Consider the following 19669-nt stretch of genomic DNA (forward strand, 5'->3'; position numbering starts at 1 on the left):
AAAAAAAACACATCGTAACTGAACACATACATATTTTTTCTTGTCATTATTCCTTAAACAACACAGTATAACTGACACAGCCTCTACATTGTAGTAGGTATCATAAATCACTACAGACAATTTGAAGTATATGAACGATATGCGTAGGTTAGAAGCAAGTACTACACCGTTTTACACAAGGGACTTGAGCATCCTTGGATTTTGGCATCCGGGGGTTTCCTGGAACCAATTCTCCATAGATACTGAGGGACAACTGTACTGTCTTCTGTCATCTCCCCCACCTCCTAGGTCTCACTTAGAGTTCTACTCCACTGCTCATGAGCTGCTGGGGTTGGGAGACAGGTCTCAACAACATAAAAACATGACACAATAAAGCCCAAACACCCTCTGATTTTCTTCCTTCACACCCCTTGGGAATCTATGGGTCTCTGGTTTTCAGGGGACCTCCTGAAAGGCAGCCAGGAGCCCAAGGGGGGGGGTCCCAGGATCCCTGGTGAGAAAGAAGGGTGTAACCAGGCTGGAACCAGGCTATAACCTTTGGAGATGGCTGGAGATGTTATTCTCAAGGCCCCTTCCAGTCTGCCATGCCTTGTATGTAAAAAGCTGAGCTCTTTCAAGCATTCCTCTCCACTCTCAGCTATCTATTCTCCTAATGCCATTTGCATAAACTCACCACGGGCGCCACTTAAGGTTGTGAGCCCTCAAGGGAGAGACTCCTTGCTTTGGGGACGGAAGTCAGGTCCCCCACATCCCACTGCACCCCCGCCCCCAGACCTGTTCTTTAGAAACTTGACCCGGAGAGCAGCTTCAGACTAACCCGGTCCCCAGAATGGGCAGATCTGAGTCTCTTTCTTAGCTGGGTGATTCTGGGGAACCTCTTCCCTCCTTCATTGACTTTCCTGGCCAGGCCGCAATGGACACAGGGCCCTGTGTATACAGAGAATCAGGTGAGCACCTCAGAGGATTCCAAAGGGAAGGATGGGGGGTTCAGGGGACACAAAGAGGAGCCCTGGGATCTGCTCAGAGCACAGCTTATTCTGGAGATTGGACGCCCAAAGAGGGAGGCAGGGTTTACACAGAGACAGTCATAAAGGCAGGTTGGAGGAAAGTACTAGAAGCAAGGATCAAGACAAGCGGGGGAGCAGAGTCTCTGAAGCAGGTAGCCAGAGTCTGAGAGTTGTGATAGAATGAGTCGGGGAAACCCCTCTGCCAGGACCCAGCCGCATGTCCGGGGGAAACGGGGTCACTTCCTTGGTCTTGGTGTTTCCCTGCACGCTGGGGCTCACAGAACTAAGGTCACCGTGCTGCAGACAACTGATCAGTCCTGCTCAGGGAACGGAGACGCTTACAACTTAGAACTTAGCCGTGCTCTGCAGCCGACCATCGGGCCTCCTGCCAGCCAACTCTACCCTCCTCCCAGCAGCCAGCTCTGCTCAGCCTTGGAAAACTGGTCACACTGGACGGCAGTCCAGGAAGAAGCCCCCGAAGCCCAATTCTGGCCAGAGAAGTTCCCCAAAGTCTGAAAAGGGTCCTGATGAAGTCAATGAAAGAGAAGGGGCGGGGGTGCGTGATTCAGGAGGCAGTGGAGATGGCTGAGGGCTCTTCCCGTCAGTGAGTGAGGTACCCTGCTGGGATGGCAAGGACGGGGTACCTTAAGGTCACTGAACATCTCACCACTTGGGAGAGGGCCAGGCAGACCCACTCCCCACCCCCACCCCCCGCCCATAGATCTGCACATCCAGCTTCCCCTCCCCTTCCAGAGGAGGGGTCCTTCCTTATTGGCACTGTGGAGGGGGGCAGACAAGCCCTCCGTAGGTGGCGGGGAGAGCAGATTATTCCCTCTCCAAGGTCCTCCCCACTGAGGCCTCCAGATGTAAGGGGGAAGTAGCAGAGAGATCTAGGCGGGAACATCTGGCAGGGTGGAAACAATCCATAGCTGGAGGGGGTCGCTTTGGAGAAATACCTTCTGGCTCTGGCCCGGTGCCAGCCCTGCCCACTCATCGGGGGTAGGGCTCCGCGCCGTGCTCTGGCCTCCCGTGGCCGCCTTTAGCTGCTGTAGCCAGAGGGGTAGACACTGGGCCTGCGGAGCCAGACATCTGGCAGGTCAGGCTGGCTGTTGGGCAGCACCACGGGGCTGCCGTCGGGCCCCCCACGGCCCTTCCAGGAGGAGCTGCTGTGCTGGGCGTTGGCCAGGGCCGGATCGTAGATGGTCTCCTTCAGCGCCAGCCAGAGGGTGTCACGCTTTCCGTTCAGCTGGCCCCGCTCCAGGGCTGGCTTGCCAGCGTCGTCCAGGTCTTCGGGGCAGATGACCACGGAATCTGGCACGCGGGCACTGGGCTCAGGGGTGCTGAGGCAGGTGTCGTCGGAGACGCTGAGCCCCTCCAGGGTGCTGGCCGAGGAGCAGAGGCCATCGGGAAGCTCTTCAGCCTTGGACTTGGGGGAGAAGGCCACCGGGGCTTCCGGGGAGCCCTGAGGGGACTCCGCCTTCTGCTCCTGGGAGTCCTGTCTCATCCAGCCTTGCGGGTTGGGGCCAGCCTGCTTATAGGGTGAAGAGGTCTGCAGCGCCGGGCACTGGCTGAAGACGGCCTGGTGGTCCAGGAGCAGATCCTGCGGGGAGGTGGGGACCAGCGGGGGCCGGCCGCAGCAGTTGCCATCGTGAAACGTAGGAAGGTCATCCGAGAGAACCGAGGGTCGGTGGGACAGCTTGCTGGTGGCCGTACTGGTGTCGAAACTGGGGCTCCGGCGCCGCGCCAGGGGCTGCAGCTCGTAGTGCTCGGGGCAGATCCCGGGGATCCCTGCCCCGGCTCGTCCCTTCTCCTCGTCGGGATCCTCCGTGCCGGCGTCCCACGGCAGGTGGGCGCAGGGCCACAGGATCTGCCCGCAGTTCTTCTCCGGCCCGAAGAAACAGCACAGAGACTGGAAGAAGAAGCTGGCGAAGCCGCAGCCGACGAACTTGACCATCATCACGATGATGCCCAGCTTTCGGTAGAACAGGATGGTGGACGGCAGCATGACGACGCCCGAGGCAAACAGGGCCGCCGTGCCCATGGCCGTGGCCCGGCTGGTCTGGCGCAGGGAGAAGGCCACGCGGCTGAGGCGGTCGGGGTGTGGGCACAGGTGGTAGGAGATGCAGTAGTTGATGGTGAAGTCCACGGACAGGCCCACCGAGGCGGACAGAAAGAGCGCCTCGGCCGTGTTGAGTTGCCACTCGAGTAGAACCAGCAGGCCCGCGGTGAGCAGCACGGTGCCCGCCACGGCGGCCACGGAGAAGAGGCTGAGCGGGACATTCCAGGTGCCCAGCAGCAGCGTGGCAAAGGCCAGGGCCAGAGCCAGCCCCAGCACCACGGCGGGTTCCGTGCTCAGGCTGTGCTGCAGGCTGTACAGCTCCAGGCGACTGGTGAACCAACCCCGGCGGAGGCCGGAGGGGGCCCTGGCCAGCACGCCCGACAGCCAGCGGCTGACTTCCGTGTAGAAGTGGTGCACCGGGCCGTATTCGACGCTGTACGGGAAATCGGTCTGGAACTGCAGGACCAGGGCGGCCAGGTTGCCGTGGGCATCAAAGCGGAGTCCCAGGTCGTGGGTGCCGTCCGGGCTCTGCTCGGTGGCCATGGTCTTGAGGCAGTGCAGGAACAGCTGGGGCGCCATGGGGAAGTCAGTCTGGCCGCAGCAGAAGTCGGGCCCGAGGCGGGCGCAGCTGGGACTCTCCATCCAGCTCTGCAGCGCCTCCACCAGGCACAGCGTGGGCCACCCCTGGGGCTGGGTGCTGAAGAAGCTCTGATTGCGGGCATCCTGACAGAGCTCCAGCAGCCACTCCTGGGCTTCCAGGCTGCCGACCGAAAAGTCGGGATCACTCACCAGGGAGCTGTTGCTGCGAGGATCCAGAGGATCGCTGGTGTCCACGGGCAGGACGCCCCACACCAGAGCCACGGGCAGGTGGCCGCCCTCGTCCGGGGGCAGATCCTCGAACAGGAACTGCTGGCGGTATTCGGCGTCGAAGCGCTCGAACGGGTGGCTGGGCCGGAAGACCTGGCCGCCGGCGGGCAGCAGGATGGGCAGCTGCAGGCGAGGGCTGACGCCTCCGATGTAGCCGCCCCCGACGGCCAGCGCGGCGAACCAGCAGATCCAGATGTACCTGAACTTGATGACGCCGCAGGGCAGCAGGCGCTGGAAGAGCAGGCGGGAGAGGATGGCCAGGAGCCGGCGCAGGCCGCGGACCCGCCGGTGCACGGCCAGCAGCAGCCGCAGCGGGTCGCTGCCGCCCCTCGGGGCCTGGCGGGGCAGACAGGCGCGGGCCAGGTAGCGCTCGTGCAGCACGGCCGAGGCCGGCAGCCAGAGCAGCGTGAGGCCGGTGTGCACCAGCACGGCGGTGCCCGTGAAGAGCGCGAAGCAGCGCAGGGTGGGCAGGCGGCTGAGGTAGCTGCCGTAGAAGGCCGCGCCGGTGGTGAGCCCGGAGACCAGCAGCAGGTAGCCGAAATGGTGCATGGTGCGGCCCACGCGGTGGGCCAGGCCCCCCGAGGGCACCTGGCTCCTGCTGAGGCGCCAGAGGTCGAAGAAGATGAGGGTGTGGTTGATGGCGACGCAGGCCAGCAGCACCACGGCCGCCAGGTTGACCAAGGGGAAGTAGGCCACGCGGAAGGCCACGGAGTACAGGAAGAAGGCCACCATCAGGGAGCCCAGCAGCCCCAGCAGCACCATGAAGGTGACGAAGAGGGAGCGCACGTAGAGGGTGACGCCCAGAAAGACGACCGCCAGCGCCAGCAGGGGGTACATGGTGTCCACGGCCAGGAAGTGCTTCAGCAACACCTGCTTGAGGCCCAGGTCCATGCCGCTGATGGACGTGTAGTTGTCCGTGACCTTCTGGACGTCGGCCAGGCCGTCCAGGTAGATGTCCAGCATGGCGGCGTCCTTCTCGATGGGCAGGAAGAGCAGGGCGAACTTGAGGGAGGGCACCTGGTAGTCGGCCGTCTGGGGGCTCAGGAAGTCGCGATCCAGCAGGTAGTGCAGGAGCTGGTACACGGCGCTGCTGCGCGCGCACTTCAGGGGGAGCTGGGCGCAGAACGGGGGCTTGTCCGGCCTGGCTCCCAGACAGGAGGGCACCAGGACCCCCCGGTGGTAGTAGGGCGCGCAGAAGCGCAGCAGGGCCAGGGTGCGGGCCGCGTCGGCTTCCGTGGTGTCCAGGCAGGAGGAGCGGTTGGACAGCACGGCCAGGTAGTTCCCGAGGGACCAGCTGGGGCAGCACTCGTTGGCCGCCGTGCGCTGGCACAGCGCCCCGAAGTGCGGATGGGAGCGGATCTGTGGGGGCCACAGGGCAGGAGAGAGCTCAGTCCACGGCCCCCAGCCCCAGCCTCGCCCCTCACACTCCTTCAGGCCCCCGGTGGAGACAAAGGGGTGACGGGTGTGACAGCCCCATACCACTGGCCTGTTTCCACGCTGCCCAGGTGCAGGTGGAGCCTCAGGGATCTGCCCTGATGGCTCCTGGGGGGGGCTGAGGGGGGTCACACACCCCAATTCTGCACGGCTGGGCTGCCAGTGGGGAGTGGAGACCACAGTCACAGCCATATATGGAAAAAGGTCAAGGTGCTGGGTGAAAAGTGGTAGCCAGGACATTACAGAATCAGGGTCATTGTCTGACCCCAACCCCTGTCTCTCTCTGTCTCTATCTCTCCCTCCCCATCTCCCCTCCCCTTCCCTCCTCTCTCTCTCTCTCTCTCTCTCTCTCTCTCTCTCTCTCTCTCTCTCTCTCTCCCTTCCTCCCTCCCTCCCTCCCTCCCCCCCCCCCCCTCTCTCTCTCTCTCTCTCTCTCTCTCTCTCTCTCTCTCTTTCTCTCTCTCTCTCCCTCTCCCTCTCCCTCTCCCTCTCCCCAGCTGTTTAAATCCTCCTGGAGCCAGACCTCATGCCTCCTTTCCTCTTCCACAGACTGTTGCCATAGCAACAGCTGCTTGAGTACAGAGTGTTCCAACCTGCAGCAGCCAGGGGCCCAGCCTAGCCTTGAGGCTGAAATCATGGTGCTAATGGCCGGCGGGGGGGGGGGGGGGTGAGGGAGGGGGGGTGCTGTGTGTTTGCTATTGTGATATGATCCGCACAGCCTATGCGTGGGACTGGAGATCCCCTGGATTCAGTTCCCAGCACCACCAAACCAAAACAGGCAAAAACAACCTGTATACAACAACCATAACCAGCCACAAGGCGCAAAATCATGCAGCAAGGGAGCCTTAGAACTGGTCTTAAATGCAGACATCTGACCGCAGAACACGTGTCTTTCTGGTCCTCGGGGTGTGGGGTGTGATGAGAGGAGGCTTGGACTATGAAGTGATTTTAGCAGCAAACCTTTTTAGAGATGTTAGATTTTTTTTTTCCTGCCTGGGCTGGCTTTAAACTGCGATCGTTAGATCGCAGCTTCCTGAGTAGCCAGGATTCCAGGTGTGAGCCACAGGCCCTGGGCCCTCTGTAGCTCTCAAGTCCCAGACCTTGCCCGGGCCTGGCAGGAGCTGCATCTTGGCTCTTCTAAAGCATCTGATTGTTTTCCTGCCCCGATGCCAAGCTTCTCAGCAGTGTCGGGAAAGTTTTCTAAGCAGAGAAGGGTGTCTTCTCACTCCTGCCTTGCAGACCAGGCTCTGTTGAATTTCCTTGGCATCGGGGCTCAGTTCTTAGAAACGCCCCCCCCACCCCCAGAGTCAGCTCACCTGTTCCTGTTCTATGCGGCACATGGAGTGGATGGCGTGCAGGTTCCACAGGCTGCCCCCGGAGGTTGACACGAACACCAGCTTTGCGTGGCTCTTCTCTGCAACACAGTCCCCCCATCGGAGTGATCACCCCTTGGGCCCCAGGTCCTCGGCCCCACCACCACGGGGAAGAGGCTCACTCAGGGCCACGGAGGGTCCGACTCCTGGGAACCCCAAACTTGCATTCAATGGCTGGATTCAACTTTTGTGCCCCCTGCCTACTCCCCTTGACCCCAGCTGGTTGGGGCCTCTGAGATGGCGCCATCCCCGCCTCAGGTCGTCGGCCTTGGCTTCACTGTGGTCCAGCCAGCTGCTTTCTTGCTGTCTTCCCACATGAATTCTGGGGACTGGCCATCCTGCTAGTTGGGGGTGAAGCCAGGGCTGGCAAGGCCGCAGCTTACCTGGGGGGCCACAGAAGAAGCTGTCCTCTCCATTATCGTCTATGGGCTCTACCATCCTCCGGGCTCGGACCACACTCTCCTGGGCCCTGCCCCAGGACATGGGGCTCAGAGTGCTGTGAAAGGTGGAGCTGGGGTAAAAGAATGTGCACAGTCAGCACCATTAGTTGCAGAGGACTTGGAGAAGCCAGAGACCACTGTCCAGGAAGCCCCAGCAATCCTGGGGAGGTCGTCTATTGTCCCTTTCCTGGGGACCCTGTGCTTTCTCCCTTGGCCCAACCTCACTGGAAAGATGGGAATCGGTTACCTGTTCAGGTCAGGGTCTGGAGAGAGGGAAAGCAGGTTCTTGGGGCCGGTAGAGGCCTGTAGTGCTTTCCAGACCTCGAGCTTTCGTCCAACTTCTGTGTCTCGAGGCTCAAAGCCCTGAAGGGGAGAAAGGAGAAGAGCACATGGCGGGGGGCAGCTGCCCATCTGTTCCCTTCCTAGCTCTGTCCTGTTACCCCTCCTCCCCCCCAGCTGGGGCCATTCTATGTCACATCCTGAGCTGTGCTGGCCAGGCTAGAGGCCTGTATCCCTCCCCTTGGCCTCTCACCAGTAAAGGGTCCGAGAAGTCAGGCAGGCGGCCTCCCAACAGTCCAGCCAGGGTGCACAGGAGAATGAAAGCCAGACACACCAGGATCACAGTGCCCGGCCACTCAGCAATCATCTGGGAATAGCTGGGAAAAGAGCGAGGAAGCCCACATGAGTTGTGGGTGAGGGGTGGATGGTGGGGAGCTGGTGAGCTTAGGGCTCACCGAACAGGGGTGGACACCAGCCTGGGCCACCCCTAGCCGACTAGGGGAGCTCCATGCCTACCTCTTAGGCATCCGGTAGATCCGATCCTGCCTGTGGAAGAGAAGGAAACTTACTTGCCAGAGTCCTGGGGGGGGTGTATATGCGCATGCGTGTGCATGGAGGGTGTTTCTACTCCCAATCCCTTGGACAACCACCCAGGCGGCCTCCTAAGAGAGACCCGACCGTCTGCCCCCACATTAAAGCCCTGTCCACCTTCCAGGGGCAGCGGGTACCCCCCTTACCTGACGCTGACCACGTGTTGCTGCGCAGGTGGCTTCCAGGGGCCATCGTGCTGGGAGGTCACCAAGGAGGGGCTGTAGTTGATGTGGGAGCAGAGGGCCGCATGGTCTCCCAGTCCTAGTAGCGAACTGCCTTCTTGATACTCATGCGGCCCTCTCGAGTAGCCGAAGTGACCAGGGGCTAAAGGACTACTGGGGTCCACAGCCTGGAGGGTGGACGGCGCGGGCTGCGGAACTGCAGCGTTGGCTGGGTCCTCCAGGGGGCAGGTGTGGAGGGAGCAGCTCCTCTCCGGGCTTGCCTCGGGGGCCATGGCCGTGGGCTGGGACCTGGGAGATCACAGGGAGGGAAGAGAGGGGTGGATGATGATGGTAGGTCACCCCTGATTCCAGAATTGTTCAGGAAGGCAGGAGCCCAGGGTTGTCTTAACCCTCGTCCTGGAGGGAAGAGGAAGGGATGAGGGGGACTCAAAGTCTGAATCTTAGGGTGCATTTTTTTTTTTTTTGCCAGTCCTGGGCTTCAGCTCAGAGTCTGAGCACTGCCCTTGGACTTCTCTCAAGGCTAGAGCTCTACCACTTGAGCCACAGCACCATTTCTGGCTTTTTTCTATGTATGTGATACTGAGGAATTGAACCTGGGTCTTTGTGCATGCTAGGCAAGCACTCTACCACTAGGCCAAACTCTTGGCCCAGAGTGCATTTTTTCACCCAGCATTTAAAAGAACATTGTTGGCTGCACGCTGTGCCTGAAGCTGACAAACTTTTGCATACACAATCTTATTTGCTCCTTGCAAAAAAAAATTCTATAATGTAAGAATGGCCTCATTTTATAAGCTTTAAAACAGTCTGTGAGGGGTAAGGAAGGAGCTTGAGCCGAGTTCAGGATCTTCTGACTTATGGCTGGCCCTGTGCTCCTCCTGCTATGCTTTCTCCTCCTCCCCTCCTCCCCCTCCTCCTTTCTCTTTTTATGTTTTGTAGTCCTGGGGTTTGAACTTGGCTTCCCACTTGCTGGGCAGGTGGTATACCTACTGCTGTTCCCATTTGGCCCATTTATTCTCCTGACACATCTCTTTGGGCATCTCTGCACTCTTAGATCCTTTGAACATTCTTTGTCAGGTTGTTTCATGTCCCCAACCACAAGCAAGTGCAGAACTTAGGGTGGGGGGGGGGTGCAGAATCCATGTTTCTTTTTCTTCATGGCATAACTCTATATGATAGAGTTGTGTTTCTTGCCTGTCTTTCATGGAAGGTGGGCCTGGGCGGCCACAGCAATACACGGGCAAGCTCTACTTCTATTTTATTTCATTTTCAGAAAGATGCCTGGCTAATGCAGCAGTCTGTGAGAGAATGGCCCTCATGCTGTGGACAGAATGGGGGGAGCAGTGGAGGCAGGCTGCTGGCCCTACCACGTTTCAACTCTGGGGCCCCAGAAAAGACTCACAATTCTTAAAATATCAGCATCCTTGTCTGTTTTGATATGTCAATCAACTAATGGGACATAGGAAAGGTGCCTGGCCTGCAGCTTGGTGTGTAGAAGGCATGGTAGATTTTTTTCACCCTTTCCCACACTTACTAAATGCAGATGGGAAGTGCTTTAAAGGTATATATTTGTGTTGGGAGTGGTAGCTCACACCTGTAATCCTAGCTACTCAGAAGGCTGAGATCTGAGGATTGTGATTCAAAGCCAGCCTGAGCACTCAAGTCCAGGGGATTCGTATCCAATTAACCACCAGAAAACTGGAAGTGGCCTTGTGGCTCAGGGGGTAGGGTGGTATCCTCCTTGAGCTGAAGAGCTCAGGGACAGCACCTATGCCCAGAGTTCAAACCCCACGATTGACCAAAAAAAAAAAAAAGGTATATATTTGGATTTGTAATTTGTCATCTTTTGGTATCTCAGGGAAGATATCTCCATTTTCGACTTTCTCACACTAAGTGTGTGTGTGTGTGTGTGTGTGTGTGTGTGTGTGTAATGTATGCCTATGAATATACATATAATGTACACATATATGTAATCTTCTTTAAATTTTTAGATAGCATCTATATTTATTACTCTAGGGATCAAACCTTCTGCCATTGAGCTGTAGTGAGTCCCCAGCCGATGGTTTTTGAGACAACATCTTCCTATGTGGCTTAGGCTAGCCTGGAATTCTCCACCCTCCTGCTTCAGCCTCCTGAGTGCTACAAGTATAGCTGTGTACCACCATACCTGATGTAGGTATTTTCTCCTCCCCTTGCTCTTCCTCCTCCTCCTTCTTGCCAGTTCTGGAGCTTGAACTAGCGCCTTGTGTGCTCACTGGTATATTTCACCCACAGCTGGCCCTCTCTCTCTCTCTCTCTCTCTCTCTCTCTCTCTCTCTCTCTCTCTCTCTCTCTCTCTCTCTCTTTTTTGCCAGTATGAGGGCACTGTCCTTGGGTTTTCTCAAGGCTACAGCTCTACCTCTTGAGCCACAGCACCACTTCTGGCTTTATCTATGTATGTGGCACTGAGGAATTGAATCCAGGCCTTCGTGCATGCTAAGCAAGCACTCTACCACTAGACCAAACTCCTGGTCCCCTCAAGCCATTTTCTAACCATAGCCTTTTGCTGGTTAATTGGAGATAGAGATTCACAGACTTTTCTGCCAGGGCTGTGTTTTTTGTTGTTGTTGTTGTTTGTTTTTTTGAGCTGGGACTCCACCTCAGTATCTGATGCTTTCCCTCATAGGCTGGCACCCTAATCACCTGGGCTGGTTTTGAACTGTGATTTTCCATGCTAGATAATTCTTCAAGGTTTGAAGTTCTGATTGTTTTTTTTGTCTCCCTGTTTAGAGCACAGGCTGCCTCCTACTGGTCAGAAGGGTGAACAGCCAAGGTGGTGGCCATGGGTCAGTTCTGGCGCACCAGGCAATGGAATTCTCTTTAGAATGTCTGCACCCCTCTTTAGAACGTCAGTTTCTTTTACATGAGGGAAGCCAACATACTTGGGGGCGGGGTTGGCAGAGCACCCTTGTTTAGTTGGTTTTTCTTCGAGGAACATCATTAGTTTGTTTTCACTTGGGTCTTCTTGGCCCAAGGATCAGCTGCTCCTAGTCTAGTCTGACTCTTCACCCCGTCAGCCATTATCAACGTGGAGAACCGACAAGCCCTCCACACTGGAACTGCAGTGGACTGCGGTCCCTTCCCCCAGCCCTTCCAGTGAGCAGCCCAACTCCACGCTCTGCCAGCCCCTGCCTGGGCTGTGACGCGGCGTCACAGGAGAGCGGTGCTCTTGTCCTCTCCCGTCCAGCCTTTGGGTTCTGCAGCCCTCACCGGAATGAACACCTTCTCGGTCTGCCTGCCTAGCTGAGTGGCTGATGAGCTGACAGCGGGCAGGCAGCGGGGCAGGGAGAGGAAGATAGAAAGTGGTGTGGCCTGGGTCAGGAGGCCAAGATCCCAGCAGCCAGGGCCAGCGCCACCTGAGCTCCAGACACAGAGCCCCAACTTGGGAGCCTGGTTGTGTGTGTGTGTGTGTGTGTGTGTGTGTGTGTGTGTGTGTGTGTGTGTGTATTAACCTTGCCCCCAAAGCCTGTGGAAAGGCCCTCTGGACATTCTTAGGGTTCTACAGAGTGGCCAGACAGAAAGGAAGCAGCTCATACCACTGGGGATAAAAGAGGAGGTTAATAAAACACAAGGAGCTAACTGTTTTGAGTATGTCTGTGGTGGATGCATTTGTACCGCATGCAGGTTACTGGACACGCTGGGGTGTGTCTGCAGTTCTAACCACAGGAGACGCTGAGACAGGAAGAGTATTGAAACTGAGGAGTTCGAGGCCAGTCTGAACACTAAAGACACCTGGGAGTTTGGCCTACTGGTGGGGTGCTTGCCTAGCATCCACTAAGACCCAGGTTGATTCCTCAGTACCACATATGTAGAAAAAAAGCCCGAAGTGGTGCTATGACTCAAGTGGGGGAGCTCTAGCCTTGAGAAAGCCCAAGGACAGTGCTCCGGCCCTGAAGTCAAGCCCAGGACTGGCCAAAAAAAAAAAAAAGGGAAACTAGAAATCTGAGGCTTACAGAGGGTTGGCTGTGTAGCGGTGCTACAGAGTACTCATTACAAAGGCCCGGCGTTCAGTCCCTAGAACTGAAAAATACCTAAAGGAAGAAAAATTAGGCCAAGTGTGCAGTTTGTGTGAGATGTGTGTGTGGTGAGTGTGTGGTGTGGGGGGGTATTTGTGTGGTTTGTGATATGTGTGATATGTGTGGTAAGTGTATAGTGGGGGGGTTGTGTGGTTTGTGGTGTGTGTGTGGTGTGATGTATGTGTTTGTGTGGCATGTGTAGTATGGTCTGGGTATAAGGTATGTGTACAGTATGTGTGATGCATATGATGTGGGAGTGTTTGTGTGGTTTGTGTGCTGTGTGGTTTGTATGCGTGTGAGGTCTGTGTGTGGTGTGGGAGTGTTTGTGTAGTTTGTGTGCTGTGTGGTTTGTATGTATGTGAGGTCTGTGTGTGGTGTGGGAGTGTTTGTGTGGTTTGTGTGCTGTGTGGTTTGTATGCGTGTGAGGTCTGTGTGTGGTGTGGGAGTGTTTGTGTGGTTTGTGTGCTGTGTGGTTTGTATGCGTGTGAGGTCTGTGTGTGGTGTGGGAGGGTTTGTGTGGTTTGTGTGCTGTGTGGTTTGTATGCGTGTGAGGTCTGTGTGTGGTGTGGGAGTGTTTGTGTGGTTTGTGTGCGGTGTGGTTTGTATGTATGTGAGGTCTGTGTGTGGTGTGGGAGTGTTTGTGTGGTTTGTGTGCTGTGTGGTTTGTATGCGTGTGAGGTCTGTGTGTGGTGTGGGAGTGTTTGTGTGGTTTGTGTGCTGTGTGGTTTGTATGCGTGTGAGGTCTGTGTGTGGTGTGGGAGTGTTTGTGTGACGTGTGTGGTATGGTATGGGATATTTGTGTGGTATGTGATGTATGTGTTTGAGTGGTATGTGTGATGTGTGGGTATGGTTTGTGGTGTGTGATATATCTGGTTGTGTGGGCATGTGGTATGTGATGTATCTGGTTGAGTGGTGTGTGTGTGATGTGGTGTGTTGTGTGTGGTATGGGAGTGTTTGTGTGGTTTGTATGTGTGTGTGTGAGGCATGTGGTGTGTGATGTATGAGGTTGTGTGCAGTGTGGTTTGTATGTGTGTATGGTGTGGGAGTGTTTGTGTGGTTTGTGGTGTGAGGTGTGTGTGGTATGAGGTGTGTGGTGTGTATGGTGTGTGAATGTGTGGTATGTGGTGTGTGGTGTGTGATGTGTGTGGCTGTGTGTAGTGTTGTTTGTGTGTGTGTGTGTGTGTGAGGTGTGTGAGTGTTTGTGGTGTGAGGTGTGTGGTGTATATGGTGTGGGAATGTTCATGTGGTTTGTGGTGTGAGGTGTGTATGGTGTGTGTGTGGGAGGTGTGTATGGTGTGTGTGTGTGTGTGTGTGAGGTGTGTGGTGTGTGTGGTGTGGGAGTGTTCGTGTGGTTTGTGGTGTGAGGTGTGTGTGTGTGTGGTGTGTATGGTGTGTGTGTGTGTGTGAGGTGTGTGTGTGTGGTGTGTATGGTGTGGGAGTGTTCGTGTGGTTTGTGGTGTGAGGTGTGTATGGTGTGTGTGTGGTGTGGCGTGTCTGTGTGGTATGTGGTATATGGTATGTGATGTATGTGGTTGTGTGCAGTGGTGTGAGGTGTGTGGTGTGTATGGTGTGGGAGTGTTTGTGTGGTTTGTGGTGTGAGGTGTGTGTGTGAGGTGTGTGTAGTGTGTGTGTGGTGTGGGAGTGTTGGTGTGGTTTGTGGGGTGTGTGGTGTGTGTGATGTAGAAGGGTTTGTGTGGTTTGTAGTGTGAAGTGTGTGGTGTGTGTGAGTGTGGTGTGTGTGGTGTGTGAATGTTTGTGTGGAATGTGTGAGGTGTGAGTGTGGTGTGTGTGGTGTGTGTGTGTGTGGTGTGTGTGTGTGTGGTGTGTGTGTGTGGTGTGTATGTGTGTGTATGTGTGTGTATGTGGTGTGTATGTGTGTGTATGTGTGTGTGTGTATGTGGTGTGTGGTGTGTATGTGGTATGTGGTGTGTGTGTGTGGTGTGTGTATGTGGTGTGTGGTGTGTATGTGGTGTGTGTGTGTAATGTGTAATGTGTATGTGGTGTGTGTGTATGTGGTGTGTAATGTGTATGTGGTGTGTGTGTGGTGTGTGTGTGTGTGGTGTGTGTGTGTGGTGTGTGTGTGGTGTGTATGTGTGTGTGTGTGGTGTGTGTGTGTATGTGTGTGTGTGTGTGGTGTGTGTGTGTGGTGTGTATGTGTGTGTGTGTGGTGTGTGTGTGTATGTGTGTGTGTGTGTGTGTGGTGTGTATGTGTGGTGTGTATGTGTGGTGTGTGTATGTGTGTGGTGTGTGTGTGTGTGTGTGGTGCCATCTTATACACTGTGTACTTCTCCCCAGAGTGCTCCTTGGCTCCGCAGGGACCTGCGCCTGCCCTAGACAGCATCCACGGCCTCTGTCTGGCGTGGCCTCTGTCTGTCTGGTGTGGCCTCTGTCTGTCTGGCGTGGCCTCTGTCTGTCTGGTGTGGCCTCTGTCTGGCGTGGCCTCTGTCTGTCTGGTGTGGCCTCTGTCTGGCGTGGCCTCTGTCTGTCTGGTGTGGCCTCTGTCTGGTGTAGCGGGAGCCTGCGGGGTCCGCTGTGCCCTGAGCACTGGTGGAGCACAGCAGGTGGCTCTGGGGCCCAGGGGAAATGAGCTGACCAGACAGGGCCGATCTTTGGCTTGATAAACCAGACAGCAGCAAATGGCTCTCCTGCCAGCCACCTGAACGGAAGCTTCTGTCCCCAGGCCCCTGCTCTGCTCCTCTTCTTTTCTTCTTTTTCGTCTCCTCTTCCCCCTCCTCTTCCTCCTTTTGTTTGTGTATGGTTTGGCTTTTATTTTTTTTTCTTTTACTTTTCATGGTGGCTGGGGATGCATGCAGGGTCTGGGATTTCTTCCACGGAGCCCTGCCCCCCTATCTTTTTCTGGTTGGACACATTCCCAAGCTGGGCTCCGGGGTGAGGAGCACACCCCTCCCGCTGCCCCCTCCCAGGGTGACGCCTTCTTCAGCTCCACTTGTGGGGCTCTCTCTTCCCTTGGAGGTACACAATGTCCCTGTCATTTGAGACAGTCTGGAAACACTGTTTCCATCTCTGCTTTGGGCCTCCTCAAAGAACTGCATTTTGATTTTTGCTTTCATCCCAGGCAGGAGGGAGGGAGAGGCAGTGTCATGTCGGAGGAGAGAGCTGGGGGGCGGTGGAGCCAGGCAGGCGGGCAGGCGGGCAGGCAGGGCACAGAAATTGCGCCATATTGTTACCTGGCTGGACTGTTCCCTCACCCGCACAGCAGCACAGCGTGGGGGGAGAAAGAGGAGGCCCTCAGTGGGCAGGGCTCCTTCCTGTCCCTCCAGCCTGTGGGGGGGGGGCCTTCAGGGCTCAGACAGACACCTGAGACCACCCCGTGAGCCTTTAGAGGCCACCGCAGGCAGGGGCACAAACGGGGGTGGGGGTGAAGGTAGGGTGTTGGGGGAGGTGATGGTGCCAGGCAGACAGACAGCTGGTGATGGTGGGGGGGAGTGTGATGGTGGGGGTAATGGTGGGGGTGATGGTGATGGTGAGGGTGGGGGCGGGGATGAGGGTGATGGTGGGGGTGGGGGGAGGGTGGGGGCAGGGTGAGGGTGATGGTGATGGTGGGGGTGATGGTGAGGGTGGGGGTGGGGATGAGGGTGATGGTGATGGTGGGGGTGATGGTGAGGGTGGGGGTGGGGATGAGGGTGATGGTGATGGTGGGGGTGATGGTGAGGGTGAGGGTGGGGCGGGGGTGAGGGCCGGCGGCGGGGGTGGTGGGCAGTCCCTGACGCCGCTGCCTTGGTGAACCCCGTTTCCCCCCCTCCCCGCAGTACATGCACCCCCCACCCCCCACGGGGACGCGTTGTGATCCGGTCTCGTTCTGGCGGGCCTGGGCGCTCGGGCGCGGCCCGGGGTGGGGGAGCGGGGCCCCGGGGCGGGGATGGCCCTGGGAGGTCTTCAGGGGCGGACGGGCCGGGGAGCGCAGGCCGAATCCCCCACGAGAAAGCGGGGCGCGCGGGAGGGAGCGGTGACGGAGGGCGGCCGTGGAGAATACCTGGAGCCAGGCGCTGCCGGGGAGATCTGCAGGCGGGGTCGGCCGAGAGCTCCTCCAGCCCGCACGGGCAGCGGCCGTCCGGGGGCTCGGCGACCGCCCTCAGGCCGCGGCTCCGCGTCGGGGTCGCCGCCGCCGCAGCCGCCGCGTCCGAGCCGTGGGCGGCGCCGCTGTCCGGGAGCTGGTGCTGAAGCAACGCCAGAGACGGGCTGGTGCGCATGCGTCAGCGCCGGCCCCGCCCAGCGACGGGCGGGGCCGCGGAAGATACCGGCCAATGAGCGCGCGCGGTGGGCGTGGCGAGGGCGGGGCCTCCCAAGAGCGAGGCTCGCTGCAGCGCCGCAGCGCGGGACCCGGGGGGCCGTCACCGCGCTGCGGCACCCGGCCTGGGCCCGGGCCCGCGCGCCGTCCTCGGGAGCCCGGCCGGCCGGGGCGGGGCTCGGCCTCCCCCTCCGGATCCGGGGTGCCGCCCCCCCATTGAACAAAGCAGCCCGTCGCCCGCGCGGCGTGGCGGTTCGGAGCCTCCATTTCGTTTTTTTTAAACTGCGCCATATGGGGAGGGGAGGGAGAAGGAGCCGGGGAGGAGGGAGAGCAGGGAGCAGGGAGAGCCAGGGAGGAGGGAGAGCCGGGGAGGAGGGAGAGCAGGGAGCAGGGAGAGCAGGGAGGAGGGAGAGCAGGGAGGAGGGAGAGCAGGGAGGAGGGAGAGCAGGGAGGAGGGAGAGCCGGGGAGGAGGGAGAGCCGGGGAGGAGGGAGAGCAGGGAGGAGGGAGAGCAGGGAGGCACAGACGTGCCCAGGCCCCTCTCGCGCCGTCCGCACCGGCCTGGGGTGGACCGGACAGCCAGGCATGCCGGCTCCCCACTGGGAAGAGGACGCGCGGGCCGGGGGGTGCAGCAGGCCCCGGATGTGTGTGTGTGCATGGGGGGCGGTGCCGACAGGCTGTGGATGGACACGCTGGGCTGGGGAAGCAGAGCCGAGCAGTGGTGCAGAGTGCAGACCCTCCTCCTCCGTGGGCCGGAGCCTGGGTGCACGCGGGGCCCGGCTGCAGGGAGAAGGGGCCAGCCGGGCAGGGTGGCACCAGAGCCGTGGGGTGGTCTTCTCCTCGAGCTGGTGGCGGGCAGAGGGGCTCAAAGAGCCCCTGACGGAGATGGGGAGCTTTGAAAGCCGGGCAGGAGAGAGGGAAGGCGGCGTGGCCATGTGGGGTGGGTTCGGGGATATGAAGAGAAGGCAGGAGGTTGGGAAGTTGGGGCAGTGGTGAGAATCCTTCTGGATGGCTGGGTGCTGGCTTGGGTGCAGGGTTGAGGTGCAGGCTGGCGCCTCGAAGGCCTGCTGGATCTAGGTTGACAGGATTGGGGGGGGGAGTCAGGTAGATTGGAGGTCTGTGGATGAGAGTGGGCATGGGTGAGAAGTGAAGGAAGGGGGCCTGGAGCAGCCATTGTCTGTGGGCACCCATCAAGCGTCTGTGAATGCCAGGTTAGATGCCCCATTCTGGCAATGGAACTCACCACATCCCCTGAGTGTGGAGTGGATGGGAAGGAAGACGGGCTTTTATTATTATTATAAACAGCACCTGACCTCCAGGAGTCTGTTTAGTTTATTAGGGAGAGAAGATTCTGGCTCAGGACCCATTCTAGATCAGCAGGGCTCCTCAGCATGTTTCGTCTTTCCTCAGTGATGTGGGCCAGAGCCACAGTGGCCTGGGCCATGGCCATGGTGGTGTCCTCCAGGTCCCGGGGGGCAGTGGCCTGAGCCGTGGCCATGGTGGTGTCCTCCAGGTCCCGGGGGGCAGTGGCCTGAGCCGTGGCCATGGTGGTGTCCTCCAGGTCCTGGGGGGCAGTGGCCTGGGCCATGGCCATGGTGGTGCCCTCCAGGTCCTGGGGGGCAGTGGCCTGGGCCGTGGCCGGGGTGGTGCCCGCCAGGTTTCAGAGGGCAGTGCTCACCGGGTGCTGGGGGGTGTCCTCCCCCAGGACACTGCCCTGGAGCTGGGGGATAGCAGTGACCCTGTGGAAAGCCAAATGGGGCAATGTCAGAGTCAAGGTCGGTGGCCATGTCATCTGCAGTGAATTCTTCCTCACCCCGCCTCCCCAGGGCACTCAGGGCTCCTCTCCTGAGTCTTGGGCAGGGGGGTGTGGTAGGGAGCTGGGTTGGCTCCCGGCTCCCAGCCCCCACCCTTATCCCCTAGAAACCTCTGAGTACTCCACAGCCCAGGAGAGGGGCCTAGATTCCCTGCCTCCCACTTCTTTGGTGAAGTGTGATTTCCACTGCCGGGACTTGTGTGTACTGCAGGAACGTGTAAAGAGCACAGTCCCCTCACACTGCCCCTGCCGCATTCCGGGACCCTTGCAGCGTCATTACCAGCTCTGCCCTGCTAGAACCTGGGCTGACTGCAGAGCTGAGGAGGAGATGTGGGGGCTGTGGGAAAGTGGGAGGAGACCAAGGGAAGGAGAAGGAAGGGCTGTGTGTGTGTGTGTGTGTGTGTGTGTGTGTGTGTGTGTTACGCTTGCATATAAACCTCTGTGCAAACAGCTATGCATATGGCACCTGTGATACACAAATCCTTGTCATCTGGCCCCGGAAACCAGGAAGAATCGTAAGGCAAGTCCCAAGTTTTACTTGTCAGAGAGCAGCGGGCTGCACAGAGTTTGGTTTTAAACCTGTCTTGGTAGGGGCACCCGAAGTCCTAGATCAGCTGTGTCTGCCTGTCACTGCAGGCCAAGAGGGGCTATGGCCTCGTTTCTGTGCTAGGCCCCTGGGAGTCTGGAGCTATGTGCAGCACAGCTAGGAGAAACACCCACTCTGTTTTGCTACCCCCCCCCACTCCAGGGCCTGGTATAGACTCCTGGACTCGAGTTTTCCGGGGCTCGTGTGAGAGCGACCTCGACCCCATCTGGGTGCAGGTATGCCTGTAAAGAGCCCTTCCCCTCTGGGCCTACCTCTCCTTGTAGGGCTTTCTTGGTGGTGTGCACTGATTCAGGTGGGTGGAGGAAGGGCAGCGTGGCCCCGGCTTGGGATGCAGCCAGCCATCCAGCCAGGCTGTGGGGGGAGCCGGAAAGGCAGAGAAGCAGAGGACAGGTGGAGGCGCCGTGGGCAGTGTGGGGAAGGGAGGAGGGGGACACAGAGGGGATGACAAGGAAAAGCTGCGGTGGGTCAGCTGTGGGGGGGTGGCCTGCGCCCGCCTTTTCATTTGGTGGACATGGAGGCCGGGAAAGGAGGTTTGGAGGACACGGCCATGAGAGGCGGAAGGGGAGAGACCTGTGGGGGGTCGTTCTTACCTGTGGACCTGTGGGAGAGGAAGGGGAAAGAGAGCAGCTTTGGTCATTTTGTCAGCAGTGTGGGTAAACAAAACAAAACTCCTGTCCTCTCCCTGCCACGTCCCCACCCCCAACACGACTCCCCAGG

The 19669-nt window shown here is 58.4% G+C and overlaps 1 protein-coding gene across 1 annotated transcript; it reads right to left on the reverse strand.

The window, feature by feature from the left end:
- Positions 1–1357: 1357 nt before the first annotated feature.
- Positions 1358–16451, reverse strand: Disp2 (dispatched RND transporter family member 2). The gene is made up of 8 exons (XM_090318611.1): positions 16279–16451; positions 8197–8520; positions 7976–8005; positions 7713–7836; positions 7428–7543; positions 7124–7251; positions 6684–6781; positions 1358–5292 (listed from the first exon to the last, which is right to left on the reverse strand). The coding sequence occupies exons 2-8, from the start codon at positions 8502–8504 to the stop codon at positions 2047–2049; spliced, it is 4050 nt and encodes a 1349-aa protein (XP_090174737.1). The 5' UTR covers positions 8505–8520; positions 16279–16451; the 3' UTR covers positions 1358–2046.
- Between the last annotated feature and the right edge of the window lie 3218 nt (positions 16452–19669).

This window comes from Megascapheus bottae, chromosome 25, assembly GCF_031878675.1.
Source record: "Megascapheus bottae isolate mThoBot1 chromosome 25, mThoBot2.hap1, whole genome shotgun sequence".
In the NCBI taxonomy this organism is placed as follows: Eukaryota; Metazoa; Chordata; class Mammalia; order Rodentia; family Geomyidae; genus Megascapheus; species Megascapheus bottae.